This window comes from Aspergillus tubingensis, assembly GCF_013340325.1.
Source record: "Aspergillus tubingensis WU-2223L DNA, scaffold_3, whole genome shotgun sequence".
NCBI classification, from domain to species: Eukaryota; Fungi; Ascomycota; class Eurotiomycetes; order Eurotiales; family Aspergillaceae; genus Aspergillus; species Aspergillus tubingensis.
Genome location: NW_023336277.1, coordinates 1949574 through 1969083, shown reverse-complemented (window position 1 = coordinate 1969083; position 19510 = coordinate 1949574). Strand labels below are relative to the sequence as shown.

The 19510-nt window shown below is 50.4% G+C and overlaps 5 protein-coding genes across 5 annotated transcripts; 4 read left to right on the top strand and 1 right to left on the bottom strand.

Annotated features, from left to right (window-relative positions):
- Positions 1–2901: 2901 nt before the first annotated feature.
- AtWU_01818 (NAD-dependent malic enzyme) lies at positions 2902–5260 on the top strand (the record flags this gene model as incomplete). Its single annotated transcript, XM_035496932.1, has 6 exons — positions 2902–3176; positions 3299–3405; positions 3468–3580; positions 3640–3718; positions 3787–4135; positions 4189–5260. 6 exons carry the CDS (start codon positions 2902–2904, stop codon positions 5258–5260), a joined length of 1995 nt encoding a protein of 664 aa, XP_035352825.1.
- A 1526-nt stretch (positions 5261–6786) lies between these two features.
- Positions 6787–8270, top strand: AtWU_01817 (FMN binding oxidoreductase; the record flags this gene model as incomplete). Its single annotated transcript, XM_035496931.1, has 6 exons — positions 6787–6852; positions 6906–7011; positions 7067–7486; positions 7531–7550; positions 7594–7830; positions 7881–8270. The coding sequence occupies 6 exons, from the start codon at positions 6787–6789 to the stop codon at positions 8268–8270; spliced, it is 1239 nt and encodes a 412-aa protein (XP_035352824.1).
- Positions 8271–8871: 601 nt separating this feature from the next.
- AtWU_01816 (snoRNA-binding rRNA-processing protein IMP3) lies at positions 8872–9517 on the top strand (the record flags this gene model as incomplete). The annotated part of the gene is made up of 2 exons (XM_035496930.1): positions 8872–9264; positions 9344–9517. The coding sequence occupies 2 exons, from the start codon at positions 8872–8874 to the stop codon at positions 9515–9517; spliced, it is 567 nt and encodes a 188-aa protein (XP_035352823.1).
- A 296-nt stretch (positions 9518–9813) lies between these two features.
- On the bottom strand, positions 9814–10968 carry AtWU_01815 (uncharacterized protein; the record flags this gene model as incomplete). Its single annotated transcript, XM_035496929.1, has 1 exon — positions 9814–10968. One exon carries the CDS (start codon positions 10966–10968, stop codon positions 9814–9816), a length of 1155 nt encoding a protein of 384 aa, XP_035352822.1.
- A 4154-nt stretch (positions 10969–15122) lies between these two features.
- Positions 15123–19242, top strand: AtWU_01814 (uncharacterized protein; the record flags this gene model as incomplete). The annotated part of the gene is made up of 27 exons (XM_035496928.1): positions 15123–15162; positions 15211–15292; positions 15467–15495; positions 15595–15673; positions 15723–15796; positions 16122–16201; positions 16250–16336; positions 16385–16458; positions 16511–16540; positions 16795–16863; positions 16916–16936; positions 16988–16995; positions 17049–17124; positions 17175–17252; positions 17300–17376; positions 17435–17519; positions 17708–17787; positions 17848–17932; positions 18028–18066; positions 18120–18148; positions 18249–18277; positions 18363–18475; positions 18528–18672; positions 18789–18808; positions 18857–18944; positions 19009–19082; positions 19131–19242. The coding sequence occupies 27 exons, from the start codon at positions 15123–15125 to the stop codon at positions 19240–19242; spliced, it is 1803 nt and encodes a 600-aa protein (XP_035352821.1).
- Positions 19243–19510: the final 268 nt, after the last annotated feature.

Here is a 19510-nt window from a genome sequence, read left to right as displayed (position 1 = left end):
CACGCTATCTTAATTAGATGAGTTGGAGATCAACAAGAATTAGTAGTAGCTCACACGCGACTACAATAGTAGTAAAGTAGTATATCGGCAAGAGCACCAATGGGAGTGGAGTCTGTAACCGAATTCTATACTTTTGACTAGGGAGGATATACTTAGCACTAACAGTGCACAACAATCATAATTCCATAGTAATTGATCACTAGCTCAAAACTAGACACGTTTAGCTCCCACGATAATTTCTCTCACTTGACAATTAATAATGAGATGAGCCTCGACCTCGTAAGCTGGTCGTGTGCAGGAGACGAAATTTTGCGTGCTTCCGACGGAAACAGCACGGTTCACACTTACACTACTAATTATACTACTCTCCACTGCGAGAGACCAAGTCGAGCAGGAGAGGACCAATCATGAGGGAAGGGTTACTGCTTCAGATATTATTCACTGGAAGCTACGGAAGATTTTCGCAGTTTCGCAGGAGGCGACTCCATCGGATGCTCCATCGGTCGGGACCGATCGGCGAGGCGCAAGGCCGTTTGAAGTTTCAGACTTTTTATTATTGGGCAGCCAGGACCGCGGAATTTGGAGTCAAAATTGGAGACCCGACAATAAAAGAATTTTTTTCTTTTTCTTTTCTTTTTTTTGCCTGACCTTTATTCGCGCATTTCTGATCGGCGCAGTCAAGTAATGCGCAATGTGTTTCGAAGGGTAAAGTAGTCTGGGATGGGGGCGACGAGCTTCCTTTTTGCATTGCGTCTGCACCACGGAGTATTCCGGGTACGGATTCACCCTTGCTAGGAATACTCCGTGGTGGATTGGATCAACACACACACACCGGGCAATACGAGTCAATGTCGGGTGACAAGCCAACAAGTTTGAGGGATTTTATGAGCTTTGGGAAAATTTGAAGATATTCGTATATGTGTGTATATCTGGCAATCGGCCGACAGGACACGAAACACAGGTGCGGTACTACTACAGACACACACTGATTCGTGCTGTGTGTGTGCGTATGCGTGTGTGTATGTGTGGGTGTGTGTTCTGGTGCTGGCTTTTTTGCAGCCGCTGACAAGACCCGAACTCGGCCATTGTCCGGGCCGCGTTGCTGCGGGGAATGCTAGCGGGACTATCTTAGACTAATGGCTGGCACAGCATGAATAACATCCGGTCCAGAATCCTTCCTGGTTCAGTTAGATCGTCTGGAGACTTGGGGCCTGGCAGTTAGCTTAGGCAACTAAGCTGGCTTAGTGGGCGTAGTTTAGCCTGTTTCTCTGCCACATGAGACCCGATCCACCTCAACCACCATGGCTGGACCCTTTGCTCTTGTTGGCTTAGCGTCTGCTGCGTGATTCCGATGTCTACGCTGAATTCTGACTAAATCGGGTCCACCATCCGACCAGCAGAAAGAATGGGAATCGGGTTTGCCATCTCGGAAATCGGGGCCCGTAAGACAGTATACAGTATAGGGTATAGACCTCCGTCGTAGGGCGGACGGTGATAAGAAGTGTTGTCCTGGACTTAAGAGACTAGTCCACCGTAAGCAGGATATACTTGTTGATAGATATCAACATTCTTTTGGAATTGATTTATCCCTTTACCCCCCATGCTAGTTTCTACACTGGTAGATCTCATACTTTCGGGTGCTCGGAGTATAATTGTACACAGTAAGCCAGTAGTTGCAGAGGGATTACCCGAAGTGCATCTGGATGAGCTAGAAGACTGACAAGTACCCCGTACAATCCAGACTGATGATGCTGGTGACTCGATCAGCTCTCTCAACTCACACCTCTAATTCGTACTTTATGCATCCCCAACAATACGCATGGATTATCAGGAATCCTGTTTGGTTGTGGTATAATTCTGGTATAGGTCTGTAATTATTATCCAACAAACAATTCACAGAGCAAGAAGGATCCATATCTAGAACCATCTTTTACCGAAACAAGGGGGAACTTCCGTAGTAGGTATGTCAGCTGCCACCGAATCCCAACGGGAAAGAGAAATGAAAAGAAGAAAAAGAAAAAAAGAAAAAAGAAGAAGGTCCCTCTTTCCCCCCACTCGGACTTTGGAAAGAGAAAGAAAAGTGTGTATTCCGTAGGCAGGAAGTGAGTAAGTGAGTGAGTGATTGTGTGTAAAAGAAAATCAAACAATTAGGAATAGAAACAAAAATACCAACAACAGCAACAGGAGTACAGCAACAATACCCAAAACACATGGAATAAACACAATAAACACCTCAAATCGAACAGGTCGTGTGTGTGTGTCGTGTGTTGTGTTTTCGCTGTACTCGGTACTACAACGTAGCCGTCGTCCTGGAACGAGAAATACCTCAACTTTTCTCCTCATTATCTTCTTTCTCTTTCCCACCCCCCAAACACCGAAAATCAACATTTGGAAGGTCCAAGCCCCTCACGGGATTTGTCAATTCTATTGCGCCTTTATTAAGAATTTTCTTCTTTCACATCAAAAAAACCATGAATTGGAGCTGAATCAAAAGGACCAAAAACAATCTGTGCGTCTCAAATGTTTTTTCAATTTTTCTCCGCATTTGTCGGATTCGGAGCGAGCTCCCGTTTAGTTTACTCCACACCCGTCCCAATCTGACCCAATCTGACCCGTTCAATTTCCACCTTTCCTCCCCCCCAAGCTTCGCCTTTTTTTCATAATTCCCACCACAGAGCGTCTGTGACCAGCGACCCAGTCGAAACGGTTCGCTGCCATGCAACCATTGTACCCCGATACCCACCGTACCGGTCCCGGTCATCCTGAGTGGTCCCTTGCATCCCGATTCTTCCCGATTGCTGTCATCCCTAATCAATCCACGGCCCTGGTTCATAGTCTTGACGACGACCTCGTTAGAAGATCACGACCGGTGTTGAGACACTTGCTTGGTTGAACTTCGGCATGCGGTGGGTTCTTACTCAGGGGGGTTCAATGCGACTAGCCCAGGGAATACATAAAATCAGACTGCCACCAGTCGTCTCCTCGCCTCAATTGATCCTCTCCTCCACTGCCATCAGCTCTGCTGCCTCCTTCAATCTCCCCTCTTCTTCTGATATCGTTGGTGTTCGTTCCAAGAGTATCCTGGCCGTGACTCAGCCTTCCACCATGGCTCGATTTCCCGCTCAGCAAAGCCGTCCCGTCCACGCGACCTCCTTGGTGAACCATGCGGCACCTGTGTAAGTACCAGTCTTTTGCCTCCCCGTCCTTGACGGCACCATCTACACTCGACTCAGTCACATTTTATCACATTTTCACTTCGGCCGTCCCTGTTACTGACAATGCCTTCCTCTACGTCTAGTGATGCAAACTATGACACTGCCAACCCTGCCTACATTCGCAAGTATCTCCGCACCTACGGCTTGACGCCCCCGCGTGCGGAGTCATACGAGACCCAGAAGACTCGCTGTGCGTATATCCGTAGATGAGGAATGCTGGTCGGATGGGGTTGGAAGCTAATGGAGTTGCAGGCCTCGCTCAATTGGCTCTCAAGCAGACCCCCATCGACAAGTTCCTCTACCTCAGCACTCTCCGTAAGAACAATGTTCACCTGTTCTACCGTCTGGTCACGGACCACTTGAGGGTAAGCCTGCAGCTGCAGAACCACTTTATTGTCAGCCAATGAGCTAACACCACACTAAGGAAATGACTCCCCTCATCTACACTCCCGTCGTTGGAGAAGCCTGCCAGAGATGGTCTGAGATCTACCAGCAGCCCGAAGGTGTGTGGCGAATCCCTGTCTAGCGTGCTTATCACGGGCTGAATCGGCCGCTAACCATGCACGTCTAGGTATGTACCTGAGCTGGGAGGATCGCGGCAACCTGGCCGCTGTCATTGCCAACTGGCCCCAGCCCAACGTGGAAATCACATGTATCACCGATGGTTCCCGGATTCTCGGTCTGGGTGACCTTGGCATCAACGGCATGGGTATTCCCATTGGTAAGCTGGCTCTGTACACTGCCTGCGCGGGTATTCGCCCCGAGGCCACCCTGCCCTTGACTCTCGATCTGGGCACCAGCAACAAGGCTTTCCGGGAAGACCCGTTGTACATGGGCAGCCGCCGCGACAAGGTGACTCCCGAGGAGGAGCGTGAATTCTTGGATGAGCTGATGGCTGCTCTGACCGAGCGCTGGCCTGGGTAAGTGGCTCATGCATGATCGACCCGACTGGATTGTTGCTTACGCGTTGCAGTATTGTAATCCAATTCGAGGACTTCAAGAACCCCTTCCCTGCTCTGGAGCGTTACCGTGACAACTACACCTGCTTCAACGATGACATCCAGGGTACTGGCGCTGTCATCCTCGGTGGTGTCATCAATGCTGTCAAGCGCTCTGGCCTTCCTTGCAAGGACCAGCGCGCCGTCTTCTTCGGTGCTGGTAGCGCCGGTGTCGGTGTTGCTAAGCAGATTGTTGACTTCTTCGTCCGCGAGGGTATGACCGAGGATGAGGCCCGCGCGTGCTTCTACCTGGTCGACACCAAGGGTCTTGTCACTGCTGATCGTGGTGACAAGCTCGCTGATCACAAGGTCTACTTTGCCCGTACGGACAACAACGGCCTGCAGCTGAAGACCCTGGAAGATGTTGTTGACCATGTGAAGCCCACAATCCTGATGGGTCTTTCTACCATCGGTGGTGTCTTCACCCCCGAGCTCCTGCGCAAGATGGCTGAGTGGAACACTGCCCCCATTGTCTTCCCTCTGTCCAACCCCTCTCACAAGTCCGAATGTGACTACGAGAGCGCCGTCACCAACACTGATGGCCGCGTGCTGTTTGCCTCTGGTTCTCCCTTCCCCCCCATGTCCTACACCAACTCTGCTGGCGAGACCCGCACCTACTACCCCGGCCAGGGCAACAACATGTATGTCTTCCCTGGTATTGGTCTGGGTACCATTCTCTCCAAGTCGGTCAAGGTCACCGACAGCATGATCTACGCCTCGGGTGAGGCCCTCTCCAAGGCTCTCCTTCCCGAGGAGATCGAGCGTGGCCTTCTCTACCCCGACTTGACCCGCATCCGTGAGGTCTCTGTCGTTGTGGCCCGCAACGTCATCCGGGCGGCACAGGAGGCCAAGGTCGACCGCGAAACCGCCCTGCGCAGCATGAGCGACGAGAACCTGGATGCCTGGATCAAGGCCCGCATGTACAACCCCCACACCGAGGTCTTGGCCTTGGAGCGGGAGGTTGGCTCTATCCTGGCTAGCCTGGGACCCAGCGCCTTCTCCCTGGAGGCTCTGACCGAGGAGGCCGAGAAGAACTCTAAGCTGTGAGCTTGGTCTCTTTGCTTAGCTTTCCGGCATGTCATTCTTAAAATACTGGCTTTGTTCTGTTTTCGAGCGCTTTTTGTTTCCCGGATCCTGCTTGGAAGGATGCGCTTTTGTATACCCCCATTCTTTCACGGATTCTGACCCCTCTTAATGACGATTCTGTTGTCGGATACCACCGATGTCGGACTAGTTTTGGTTAGCATAGATGCTGGTCTTGTGATGGATAAAACGGATGATTCAATGATCAGATCTTTTTTCGGGCTATAGTTTTGCCTTTTCGTGGAATCCCGCTAGACGGAACTCGTAGCTTCCTTCATCTTCCGACATCACCCTTGTAGTTATTACAGTGGATATCTGTCTACCTCATGATTCCGAATCGACCCGTTAGCATTTTTTTGTGCGAGGTTTTAGTTTCCGAATCGGGCATGGATACCCCTGCACCTGCAGTCAGCGTCATGTGATGAGGGGATTCATCTCCATGCGGGGAAGGACAACGACATCTGCCAATGAGTCACCACCTCACTGCTTCACATGTTAGTTGTCCTGCTGTTGCTGATCATTTCAATTTAATCTATTCTATACATACAGAGTCTAGCTACATCCAGACGAGCGATGGCCAGGCTGTCCCGCGGCCAGACCGTGATATATGACCGAGATCCATCAACCTAGGCAACCTGGGTCACTGGCATGTGAAGTGGGGATAAGATGACAGTCTCACCCCGGACGCAGGGTCTTCTCCATTACGGACCGTACAGATAAGCTTCTGCAAGCTAAGCAATAGAGCTGCAGCTCGTGCAGGCCCTGTCAGATCGGCGATGGATTCCGCCGTCATCTCCCCGTGCGATCGGTTCCACTGGGCTGAAGTCGGTAATTGGCCCGGGGTGAAGCTATAGCTCGATTTGACTCGAAAAGGCCCTGTCACGGCTGTCAAAAGGTGGTTCCACGGACGGATTACCCTGCATTGTCCGAGTGGTCGGGGGGCTGCATCCCGATGTCCGGCTATCTTGACTGTGGATATCCGGTCGTCCGAGGTTTCACGCGGGGGACCATTTTCTTCCGATTTTACCCCAACTGCGGATTTCGTCCCTCATTAAGCTTGACTGGCTTATGCTTTCTGATTAGCTCAGGATTGGGGTCAGAATGAGGGGATAGTTGCTGTTTCATCCTGACATATGATCTCTGCTATACGCACGGACCGACTCGGCAATCATTGGAGTCGGCTCGTCTATCTCGGTAGTAAGTAGAAATCATACCAACTCCAAGTCAATGATCATTCTTACTTACTCTAATTTGATACAAGTAGATGAAGCTCTTCACATGCTTATCGTTGTTCTAGCTGCTGGAACCGATAAGCATCTGCAGAAATCTTGGCTCGATACTAACGGCTATCCCCACATTGCGCCATGAACACCTCCACGTGGATTCTGGCCTCGGCTGCTTTTTCGGGCCGCCGGTGACTTATCACGGGCAACCCCCAGTTTTTCAGGGTCGCATTCAGCTTTTCCTTTTCTGTCACCGGCACACACACTATGGCGTCCTTGCATGATCCCGTTAAGCTTCCCTGCGGGCTGGTCTTTCCGAACCGCCTAGCCAAGGTGGGTGGCTCAATTTCCCGGAAGCTTAATCATGATTTGTCTGACTCGCCCAGGCTGCCATGGCCGAGGCATTGGCCGGGTCAGGAAATGAGCCAACTCCCACGTTGCTGAAGGCATACGACCAATGGGGACAAGGAGGTTGGGGGGCTCTCCTTACAGGTAGCGACCCACTGTCAACGCACATAGTACGCTTCTAACTGCTATTGATGATTAGGAAATGTCCAGGTGGATGTGGACCATCTCGGAAACCCTTGGGATCCTGCCTTGCATGCTGAGTATACAGGACAAGAAGGCAACGAGGCTCTAGTTGCACGCTGGAGTCAGTACGCCAAGACGTGCCAGCAGCATGGCACTCCGTGTATCGTACAGGCCTGCCATCCTGGCCGACAAACGCCCCGGGCTGCAGGCCGCAGAGGCGTCTTGGCTCCGTCAATTGCACCTAGTGCGATTCCTCTTGATATGGGTGATGGCTTGGTGCAGCGTCTGCTCACCTGGCTCGTTTTTTCGCCTCCCCGAGAAATGACTCAGGTTGATATCGACCGGGTCACTCGCCAGTTTGTGGACACGGCCCGCCTGATGGCCGACAGCGGATTCTCCGGAATCGAGCTGCATGGAGCACATGGTTACTTGATTGGTATGTCACTGCACTCCTGCTACTGGTCGTAGGCTAATGAACAGACCAATTCTTGAACGCCAAGGTAGTTACGCCTAGTATCCGGATGAGCCACGCTAACTGAAAAGTCCAACAAACGCACTGATGCATATGGCGGGACGGCAGAGAAGAGAGCCAAATTTGTGGTCGACATGATCCACGCGATCCGCGAGGTGGTGCCGCCGACATTTGCTATCGGCATCAAGCTCAACTCTGCTGACCACAGCTCCTCGACGTTTGAAGACACGATGACTCAGATCGGACTTCTCATCGAAGCAGGCATTGACTTTTTGGAAGTCAGCGGCGGCAGCTACGAGAACCCAACGGTCAGCACACGTTAAGTTTCTATAATGATGGTCAGACTGACACGTCTTAGATGATGGGACCCGAGAAACGCCCGAGCACTGTTGCCCGCGAGGCGTTCTTCATCGAATTTGCCACCGAAACTCGCAAGCGCTTCCCGGATCTTGTGCTTATGCTGACGGGCGGTTTCCGGACCCGTGCTGGCGCCATGTCTGCTTTGCAGCAGAATGCATGCGACGTGGTGGGAATTGGACGCCCGGCTGCGATTGAGCCGAGACTGCCCTTGATTCTGATGGATGAGAGCGTTTCGGATGAGGAAGCGCAGTTGGTACTGAACCGGGTTCCGATGCCGTTCCTTGCACGGTTGCTTCCACTGAAGGGGATTGGAGCTGGATTGGAGAGTTCCTTTTATGCGAAGCAGATCAAGCGGATTGCGATGGGATTGAAGACATTCCTCCCGTAGGGCTGCTGTGTCGAAGGATGAGAGTCATCAGACTATACATGTATAACAGTGATACTAGAATATAGATAGAGTATATATTATAGAATATAAATAGAAGTATTGTATAGACGATAGACTATTAAGATCATGGCTGAAATGTATCATCGTGTCCCAAACTACTATGGTTCACATTGTACCGAGATAACCAAACTAGCACCTTGCGTTGCACACCAAGTGAAACAGTGACATCAAATAAATAACAGCATAATCTAGAACACTCATGCTGAATTTCATTTCCTCCAGCATTTTATGATACCAAGTGTCTAATCAATGTAGCACTCTCCATCATACTCCCATCACCACACCACACAACCAAACATACCCACCGCCCACCACACCGCCCCACCTCCAACCAACCACAACCCCCCATCACCCCCAAACACACCCATTCTACCCGACAAATCCACCTCTCCAATAATCCTATCCCCAAAATTTTCTTATCAGCCAAACCAACCGGTTCATCACCACCTTCACCTTCCCCTTCACCCTCCACCTTTTTCTCATTACCACCACACCCTCCCTCCGAAACACCCTCATCTCTCCGGGATCCCAATAACCCAAAATGCCCCGCGCCCTCAAACACCACGAAAAGAAACTCCTCCGCAAAGTCGACTTCCACACCTACAAATCCGACAACAACCACCGCGAATCACAAATCCGCACACGCTACCACCTGCAAGACCCTCTCGACTACCGCAAATACAACCAGCTATGCGGATCCCTACGCCAACTAGCCCACAAGCTATCCGAACTGGACCCTGAGAGTGATCCCGTCCGCAAGAAGCTGGAGTCCGAGGTGCTGGATAAGTTGTTCCGTATGGGCATTTTGAAGCAGAGTCGCGAACAGGGGGCGGGGCTTTCGAGGGTTGAGAGGGAGGTTACTGTTAGTGCGTTTTGTCGGAGGAGACTTGCGGTGTGGATGGCGAGGAGTGGGATGGTGGAGAATGTTAAGACTGTATGTTTTTCTCTTTCATTCAGTTCATTCTATTGTTTTTTGTTTTTTTGGGAGTAAACGTTGTGCTAATCTGCTCCAGGCTGTCACCTTCATCGAGCAGGGCCATGTTCGCGTCGGGACAGAGGTCGTCACGGATCCGGCGTACCTTGTTACGAGGAACTTGGAGGATTTCGTGACTTGGGTGGACTCGTCGAAGATTAAGAGGAGTATTATGCAATATCGGGATAATTTGGATGATTTTGATATGTTGTGATACCTCTATTGATTTCATGTTATCTCAATTTGTGTGTGTGTGTTGTGTGATTTGGGGTTTGTTTGGAGTTCTATGGAAAAGTCACTTGTGTTTTGAAATATACTACTATATTACTGCTATGTTATGCGTGTGCTGTGTTGAATAGATACATATGCATACTGGTTACGGTGTTGTGTCTGTATGATTCGTATATCATTATAAAGAATGCATCTAGCTGGGTATCAAATGCAATCAATCATCCGCCGGAAATAAAGCACGCTGGACTGATAACAAGGCTAGTATACTCCATGAATTGGCTAAGCAGTCTTCACTCTCCCTCCCATTCGATGAATCACCGTCTTCCGGCTTAACTTGAAACCCTTCGGAAGGGTCCCTCCCCGCTTACTCTCGCACTCTTCTGGTAAATCCAAGCGGAACCGTCGTACACTCCCCTCATAGTTCCCCTTTCCGTCCTTGCCTTCTTCGAAGAACGGCGTGCGGTGGTCTCCGAATTGACACCATCGCGGCGCCACTCGGCGCCAGAATCCACGTACTCCACTGCTGGCGCGGTCGATCTTTTCGTATTCGCGCCTCCGTGTGGAGGGCGATGTCCAGTCGATTACTGTGACTGTGGGTTGCACGGGTGACGTGCATGCTGGCTCGTAGGCTGAGAAAGTAGCTGCGCGGATTGGACCCCGTGGGGAGTCGTTATGGTTGTTTTTGTCTTGGAAGGTCGAGATGGAGAGTGGTGTTCGTAGAGTGGGTGGGGAGCTGGCGTTGGATGCAGAGCGCAGAGGGCGTGGAGGAGTGCGTGATGTGCTGGAAGATGGGGGTCGAGATGCTGATGCTGATGCTGATGCTCGTGGGCTAGGTTTAGATGTGGAGAGGCCGTCGTCTTGGAATAGACGGCATGATTCACGATGCAGAGCTATCAGGTCTTCACGCCGAGCTGTTCGATCGGATATCGGTGTTATAGAAGCGGTGGTTGCGGAGCGACGGTGTGAGTGGAGGGAGCTGTGTTGGCTGTGAGGGCTGGAGCGTCGTGATGAGTGAAGCTGTGAGGGAGATTTGGTTGTTGTTGGTGATGGAGGGGAGGTTGTTCTTTTGCGTTTGGAGGTTCGTCGACTATTTGTTTTCGTGGAAGATGATGGAGTAGTCGTGATGGTGGTCTCCATACCGTCGGAGAGCTGCTCATCGACTACTGGGATTGACACGATGGGCGGACTGCCTGCCCCCACGGTGATATCGGTGACTTCGAGAGTAGTGGTGTATACTTCTTTTGAATCAGGGTCGTTCACACCGGGTGAGACGATGGAGAGAGAAGGGACTTTTGTCATCAAATAGGAAGTAGGTGTAGATGTATGCTCTGGCGCTGGGCTGAGCGGTGGGGAAGAGATCGTAGGAGAAAGAGGACGATGGTTGGAAGAGCCACCAGGAAGATCGGGGCGCTGGCATGTGAACGTGGCCGCCATCGTTATTTGTGCCTGTGCCTGGCCTGCACTTCCAGGGCCGAGAACCGTAGCGGGATGGGGATGTGTTTGACTGAAGAATGACGCGGTCCAGCCGGATTCACATGCTCCCTTGCCAAATGGCACCAGTCAGGAGAGCAGTGAAGAATGCGCGATCAACAGCGGGTGAACATGCTTGTGCTATAAACAGAAATAGGAGAAAAGCGATCGAAATAAAGATGAGGTAGAGAGTAAATGAAAAACGAAAGGAGGAAAAGGGTGTGTTCTATGGGAGTATGTCAGGAGGACAGAGAGAACCCGATAAGATTAGGGTTCTGAGAGGGGAGGGAGGGGGGAAAGTTGGCTGCTGGCAAGGGACAAATGATGAGGGTCAGTCGATCTTCAGAACACGAGGATCAGCAGCACGTTTTAGGGATAGTCACGATGTACAGTGTAGGGGTTGGTTTGCTCCAAGAAAATGAAAGACAAAGGGGGGAGGATTTGCGGGATGAATGAATGCACCTGGCAAGGAAGGGATGAATAGATAGATACGTAGTTAACTAGGGGTGGGTTCGAGACAGGTCTTATTATAAGTAGAACTAGACGACAGTAAAGATGAACTAAAGGTTCACCGACCAGGCATGCCAACTTCGATTTTAGTTTCTTTGCAAGCGCCTGCAAGACCCTCCCCGGCGGCAGACCAAACCGGTTCAGTCTTTAAACACGGGCTACTTTTAGTTTAAGAGTGTGGAACAGCCAGATGATCGTATCCCTGTGTAGAATCGGGGTTGACGCCAGTTCAGCAAACCCGTCCCTAACTAGTCAAGCACGAAGCATAATGAGAAAAGGAAACACTTGCTTTGAAGGCCCAAAGAAAGAAAGAAGACTCCCCGCATAGTGGTCTCTCGCCCGAAAGTTAATACTATTGAAGATTCAGTGTGATAGGTCCAAAAGACCGATCTATCATCTTTTGTTCTTTTATTTGTTGTTTTTGTTTTTCTTTCTTGCTCTCTCTTCTTTGCAGCGGGGCATGTCACCACCACCCCGTGTTGTGTGAGTGAGTGAGTGTCTGCTGCTGGTGAGATTTCCTCCCCCTTGCAGTTCACCAATAAGACTAACGGTTAATACTAACAAGAGGGATTACTAGTAGTAATCGGATCATGTCCCTGCATGTCAATGGAGTGATGGTCTCCAATCAGCACCATCAGCCACCAGGGGGGGATCAAGGTACCTTTTGGAGTTTCCCACCCGTGGAAATATTCTAGTGTCCCCGTTTAGCCCCTCCAGCTAAATCCTTCCACGCGATGGTGTGAATGTTAGTGAGCTGGATGATTGCACCATTAATTACCCTGGCAGACTGGCAGTAAAGTACTTACTTCCCTTGCTTGCAAAGAGGGGGGGCCATTGGGGATCCAGACTGCGTCCACCGGGGGGTGTGAAGCGAATCCATTGGATTGTTTACTACTACTATTGACTTAGTGTCTCCTGCCAGCCAATCTGTGGTTCGGCGCCCCGCCCGTCGCTCATTCCACGGCTTCTGCTTTTTCACCGCCAGTTATTGCAGGCGCAGATGGATTCAACAATAATTTATGGAATAGTCTGTCTGCTTGGTAGAAATTTACCGTAATTGAAGATAGTATACTCGTTTTTGATAGATTCTACAGAAATTAGTTCTCTCAATTTGTAAGTGGGAGTGTGTGTGTGTGTCTCAAATTCTCCCCAGACAACCTCCCCTCCTCCAAGAATCCAGTAAGCGCTATCTCTAACAGCAACATTCCCTGTTGTGAAACCCCACCATGACGCTGCCTGCAGATTACTACTATCGACACTGCATCCAAGTTCTGCCGCAATTTTGGGTATCCTCTCTCTTGTACTTAGCTTGTAGCCTGACTGAACCTTCCAAGCGCCCGTATGGCACACAAACTCAAAACTTCCTGCTTCCCAAACCACATCGGCGCTATCTCATGTGCCAGCATTGCCAAGCCCAGTTTCACTTACCGCCATTGTCCTCCAATGACTTCCACCACACCGCAATCCTGTGATCTTCATCTTTCGTGAGATTCAGAAGTGTACTGCTTTGGTGGCTCAGGCGAGATACGTCCCATTCCCGCTGTGCCTTCTCCATACTCAAGTGCACTACTAACCCGGGGATGCAATACTAGCCAATCGATTGACAATCTTCGAGAAACCCCCCCGCCAGATAATCCCCGAACCTGCGTGGCCACCGTCGATCTTGGCTTTCCACCACTAGTGACGTCTTGGCATGCCCTACGCTCGGCCTTTCTCTTATGTTCCTCTGTTGGTCTGCATGCATAGAACGTGTCGAGTGGTCTTGAGACCGATAGCACGTGGGTTGCCAGCATGGGTGCTGGGAACATATCTACGTGGTATATAATCTGAATAGCCTTGTAGAACTAATCATACCAATTCTGTCCTTTCGAGATACTATACTATCAACTGCTTTCTAGTCCCTGGCTGGCGCTTAGTAGTCAGTAATATTAGTAGTATATATTTAGTAGCCCGATGTAGTAATATCGACATAATCAAGTGGAATTGCATTCCTACTATAACGTCAGTATGTCTCGTAGACTCAGGAAGCCGTGCTACAGGACTGGTATAGTACATATACGAACGGCTGCCCCTTCTATTTTTGGCCCAGTTCTCTCTATAGCAGCCTGTCGGAAAGTCCCTATTTAATGGTGATGGCAGCCGGAATACACCTCCGCTGTTCGAGGCTCGTTTTGATACGCCCGGAATATTACCTCGACTTCGCAGGTGTCGACAGCTTCCGTTTGCTTCAGGATATCCAGATATATTTCAGCAGCTGTTATCATGTAGGATCTGTTAATTCTTCTTATGTAGTCGCAAAGGTCTTAAGCTGCTACAGACTCGCTTGCTAAAGACTCATTAATCTTTGTGAACTTGGCCGACGATAGACCAGGGAGAATCATATAGCTATGTTACTAGTAATACCCAGCTGGAAGTAGTATACTTCACTGAGCAGGAGCCTCAATTCTATACTTAGACCAGACCTGGTGAAATCCTTGGCTCTCGGCTGTAGTACCATGGAATTCATTCAACAAAACTATAGCGACTATACCTCGAGAGTAAACACTTCCCTACCAAACGTGAATTCTCCTACTCCCATAGAGCAGCAACACTCGTCTTGTTGTATTATACTGTACTGTAGTCCTTTTATTTCGGTATCGAGGCTGTTCTGCTCGTGAAGTGACAGGACGAGGTAGTCGCGTCTCGTTGCCCGATACGGCAGGTGTTACTCCCATAGTAGACTGACTCTTCGTCGCCCACTTCACTCCAGCTTCTTCCCATTCACACCCCGACACAACCCACAGGAGAACCAAGCTGCAACCTTGACAATCTATGTCTATGAGGATATACAGACAGAGCCTTCTAGCCATATACTTTCGTTTTGGACTCATCTACAAGCGTTTTCCATGGATTTGCAGAGCTATAGGACCTATTGTTAGTTCCCAACTCCCTCATATTGCAGAATCCTGATGCTAACGATACTACATTTACGTCCAAATCTGCTGAGATTTTCATGGGATTGCTACGATGAACTCAGAACTGTGAAAGTGTCACATCAAGCTGGTTTATTCACCATGTCGTAAGGAAAAGATTCACTGGTATTTAAAACTCTTTCCTTTCCCCCCAGGGAGGCTGGAAACTTCTTCTCCCACATATTTCTGCCATCTCTTTGCCTTTCTCTTCCTCTTCTCCTTCTCATCTTCTCTTCCATCTCTTGCCATCTATCTGTCATCTACTTTCATCTACTTGCCATCTCCCTACTATCTCTTGACATCTACTTTCATCTATCTGCCATCTCTTGACATCTATCTGCCATCTCTTGACATCTATCTGCCATCTCTTGACATCTATCTGCCATCTCTTGACATCTATCTGCCATCTCTTGACATCTATCTGCCATTTCCTGCTATTTCTTGCCATTTCTGCCATTTTTGCCATCTACTGACATATATCTGCCACATAGCCTGCCTTTACTTACCAACTAATCTTCCAGATCTTCTAGTAGGTAATCCCAGCTATCTCCTGTCATCTACCCACTCATCTATTCCCTATGTGTCTTGCCTTTCTGTTTTTGAGCGTGACTGACTTTGGTATAGGACACTCTGACACCACTGGCCTTGGTTGGGTGGATGGGACGGGCCTGGGACACCCACTGCACAGCAACTAACAGTAAGTACACAAATGAGCTGTTGACAAAAATAGCTGACTCTTCTATAGCACACCCAAACTCGACTGGCCTAGGTTGGGTGGACGGGACGGGCCTGGGACATCTCGACACACGACTAGACACAGTAGACCAGTGAGTATCCCCAGTTATCTACTGATATTGGCTGACATTTGTAGAACACCCAAACGCGACTGGCCTAGGTTGGGTGGATGGGACGGGCCTGGGAAATCTCGACACACGACTAGACACAGTAGACCAGTGAGTACTCCCGCCTGACCAGCTGCTGAAAATGACTGACTTATGCAGAACACCCACACGCGACTGGCCTAGGTTGGGTGGATGGGATGGGCCAGGGTAGCGACACTCAACTAGACACAGTAGACCAGTGAGTACTATCATCCTGACTAGCTGCTGAAAATGGCTGACTTATACAGAACACCCACACGCGACTGGCCTAGGTTGGGTGGATGGGATGGGCCAGGGTAGCGACACTCAACTATACACTGTAGACCTGTGAGTACTTCCCTGATGAGCTTCTGATCATACTGGCTGACTGGCACAGAACACCCACACGCGACAGGCCTCGGTTGGGCGGATGGGACGGGCCTGGGACAACAACACGCCACACACAACACAGTAAGTACTCCCTGACTTGGCTGCCGATTTACTGACCCGCACAGGACTCATAACGGGTCTGGCCTCATGGTTGGGTGGATGGGCTGGGCCTGGAAGACCTTATATTATGTATACGCATCTGCGATCTAACAGCACAGTGACTACTTCAGAGTTGGCTTTCAATTGACTTTCGATTTACTAATCTGGCACAGGCTCATCAACATACCTGGCCCCAAGGTAGGGTGGCAGGGACGGGCCTGGGTTATATATATCATACATACTTCCTACTAACCCAACACAGTGAGTGTTCCCTGACTTGAAATTCTGTTTTACTGACTCATCGTAGGCGCGACAACACTTCTGGCCCACGGTAGGGTGGAAGGGACGGGCCTGGGACAACAGAGCACAACTCGACAACACAACACAGTGAGTATTCTCTGATTTGTTTACATAGTTAGTACTGACGTTTTCTAGGACTCATACGGGTCTGGCCTCATGGTTGGGTGGATGGGACGGGCCTGGAAGACTCTATTATATACACTTACTCCTATATACGACAAAGTGAGTACTCTTGAGCTGAACTTCACTTTTTTGCTGACTTCCAATAAGCGCGACAACTTCTCTGGCCCCATGGTTGGGTGGATGGGTCGGGCCTGGGACAACAACTCGCCACATACAACACAGTAACTACTGAGTATTCCCTGACTTGCCTACCCGCTCACTGACTCTTCACAGGCGCGACAACACTTCTGGCCTCATGGATGGGTGGATGGGATGGGCCTGGAAGACCATATTATATATACCTGCTCGGTTTTAACACAGGGCCTTACAGTAAGTGTTCCAACCACAGCTCTCCTTGCACGTGCATGTCTAATATTCTACAGGCTTCAGCAACAAGCCAGGCCCTGGTTGGGTGGCAGGGATGGGCTTGGGTCGTAGCACGTAGACATCGGCTCAGTACTAGATGCAAGTCTTCCCATTTATGGCTCACAGATAGCAGTGTGACTGACCCTCTACAGCCTTGAGCGAACCAAGGCGCGGTTGGTTGGTAGGGACGGGTTGGGTCACTTCGGTGACCCGGCACTGGGGTAAGTCCTCTCATTCATCGCTCACGGACAGTAGTGTGGCTGACTTCAACAGCCTCCAGCGTATCAAGCCCTGGTTGGCTTTTAGGCATGGGCTGGGCCGCTGTAGTAGACATAGGTGACCCAGCACTAAGTGTAATTATTCCCATTTATGGCTCCTGAATAGTATTGTGGCTGACTTTCTGCAGCCTCCAGCGAACCAGGCCCTGCTTTGGTTAGCTGGCTGGCACAGGCTGGGTCACCGGATTCAACATCCAACACACAGTTAGTCTCCTTTTTCTGTTCTCTATTTCATAGTTTCTGACATTTAACAGGGTTCACACAGTGAACCAGGCCTCGGTTGGGCGGTCGGGACGGGCCTGGGACATCGGATTTCAACATCATCACACACAGTAAGTAAGCTTTTCCACTTCTGATTGTAGTGTTTGACTCTTAGCAGGGTTCGCAGCAGTGAGCCAGGCCTCGGTTGGGCGGTTGGGAAGGGCCTGGGACATCGGATTCAACATCCATCACATTGTGAGTAAAGCCTTTCACTTCTCATCGTTCTGCTTGTAGTGTGTTTGACTCTTGGTAGGGTTCGCTGCAGCGGACCAGGCCTCGGTTGGGTGGTTGGGACGGGCCTGGGACATCGGACACGAGGGGTGGAGGGTTTGGATCAAGTAAGTAACTCCATATTCGGCTTTTATATGGTAATAAGAACTGACTGCCTTTACCTTCATGGTGGAGCGAACCAGGCCCTGGCTGGGTGGCAGGGACGGGCTTGGGACGTAGTTGTAGACTTCGACAACACAGCACTGGCAAGTATTTCTATTCCCATCTCACTGATCGTAATTGGCTGACTATTCAGGTTTTACCGCTCCAACAACCCAAGCCTTGGTTGGGTGGTAGGGTCGGGCTTGGGATATCGGATTCAACATCCATCAAATAGTGAGTCCTTCGATGTCCGACTGCCCTGATCGCATGTGTGGCTAAATACAATTTCTACAGGCTCACTGCAGTGGTGGACCAGGCCTCGGTTGGGTGGCTGGGACGGGCCTGGGACATCGGACACAGGGGTGGGGGTTGGAGGCATGTAAGTGTGTAAATGCGAGACTCGCGAAAAGATAGGGCTAACTGGCTCCGCCTTCATATGACTTCGCAACAAACCAAGCCTTGGATGGGTGGCAGGGACGGGCTTGGGTTATCGGATTCAACATCCATCATACAGTGAGTCTTACAGTTAATGGCCCTTGGACTAAGTTGTAGCTCACTTTCTACAGGGTTCACTGCAGTGGTGAACCAGGCCTTGGTGGGTGGCAGGGACGGGCCTGGGATCTACTAACTTTAACAGCAAAGTAAGTCATCCAACACACGGCCCTCTAGCTGAAGGTGTAGCTCACTTTCTACAGGGTTCACTGCAGTGGTGAACCAGGCCTTGGTGGGTGGCAGGGACGGGCCTGGGACATCGGACACGGAAGGGGAGGGGGGTTGGTATTATGGAAGTGAAGTTGCTAAATTCGCAGTGTTGGGGCAAGGCTGCATTATCGACTGACTGTAGAGAGTTACCCGACAAAACACCATGCCCTGGTTGGGTGGATGGGAAGGGCTTGGGATACCGACTAACCACAACAGCACAGTAAGTCTTCTAGCTCATTATCCTGGATAAACTTGTGGTTGACTGTTTACAGGCTCACCACTGCAGTGGACCAGGCCTCAGATGGGTGGACGGGACGGGCCTGGGACATACTAACCTCTACAGTTCACCACTGCAGTGAACCGGGCCTCGGCTGGATGGACGGGACGGGCCTGGGTCATACTAACTTTAGCAACATAGTAAGCTTTCCGAATCATCTCTTCCTTATAATGTGTGGCTGACTGACTCTCTACAGGGTTCACCACTACAGTGGACCAGGCCTAGGCTGGGCGGTTGGGACGGGCCTGGGACATAGGATCCAACATCCTTCATACTGCAAGTCTTCAGTGGTTTCTTGATAGTATGTATGACTGACATCTGTAGGGTTCACCACTGCGGTGAACTAGGCCCTGGTTGGGTGGCAGGGACGGGCCTGGGTCATCGGACACGGGGAGGGGGGGCTTTGGGTTGTGTAAGTCGTTATTATATCGTGGCTTGGTGTTGGGAAAAGAGCTGACAGACTACACCATCTGCAGCACGCTTCGAAGAACCAGGCCTCGGATGGGCGGTTGGGACGGGCCTGGGCATCGGATTCAACATCCACTATACAGTAGGTTACCCACTCATAGCTGTCCAGTTGCATGACTGACTTCTACAGGTTCACCACTGCAGTGAGCCAGGCCTCGGTTGGGCGGCTGGGACGGGCCTGGGACATCGGACACGGGGGAGGGGGTGTGCAAGTAATATCTGATGATAGGGTGAAGGGTTGAAAGCATAACTGACTGATTGATCTTTTCGCATAACCTTGCAACGAAGCACGGGCCGGTTAGGCTGTTGTGGTGGAGTATGATCACCCATCGTTTGGTAGGTAAACTGCCACCAGTGGATTATTTCTAGGAGACCAGTGTGACTGACTGAGCACTAGATTGTTTCCTGGGACACACACTGCAATGGAAAGTTATCAGTTTAGAGGAGCTGTCTAGTACACTTTCAAGATAGACCATCACTGAATTAAGCCATATTATGTGCAATACCTGG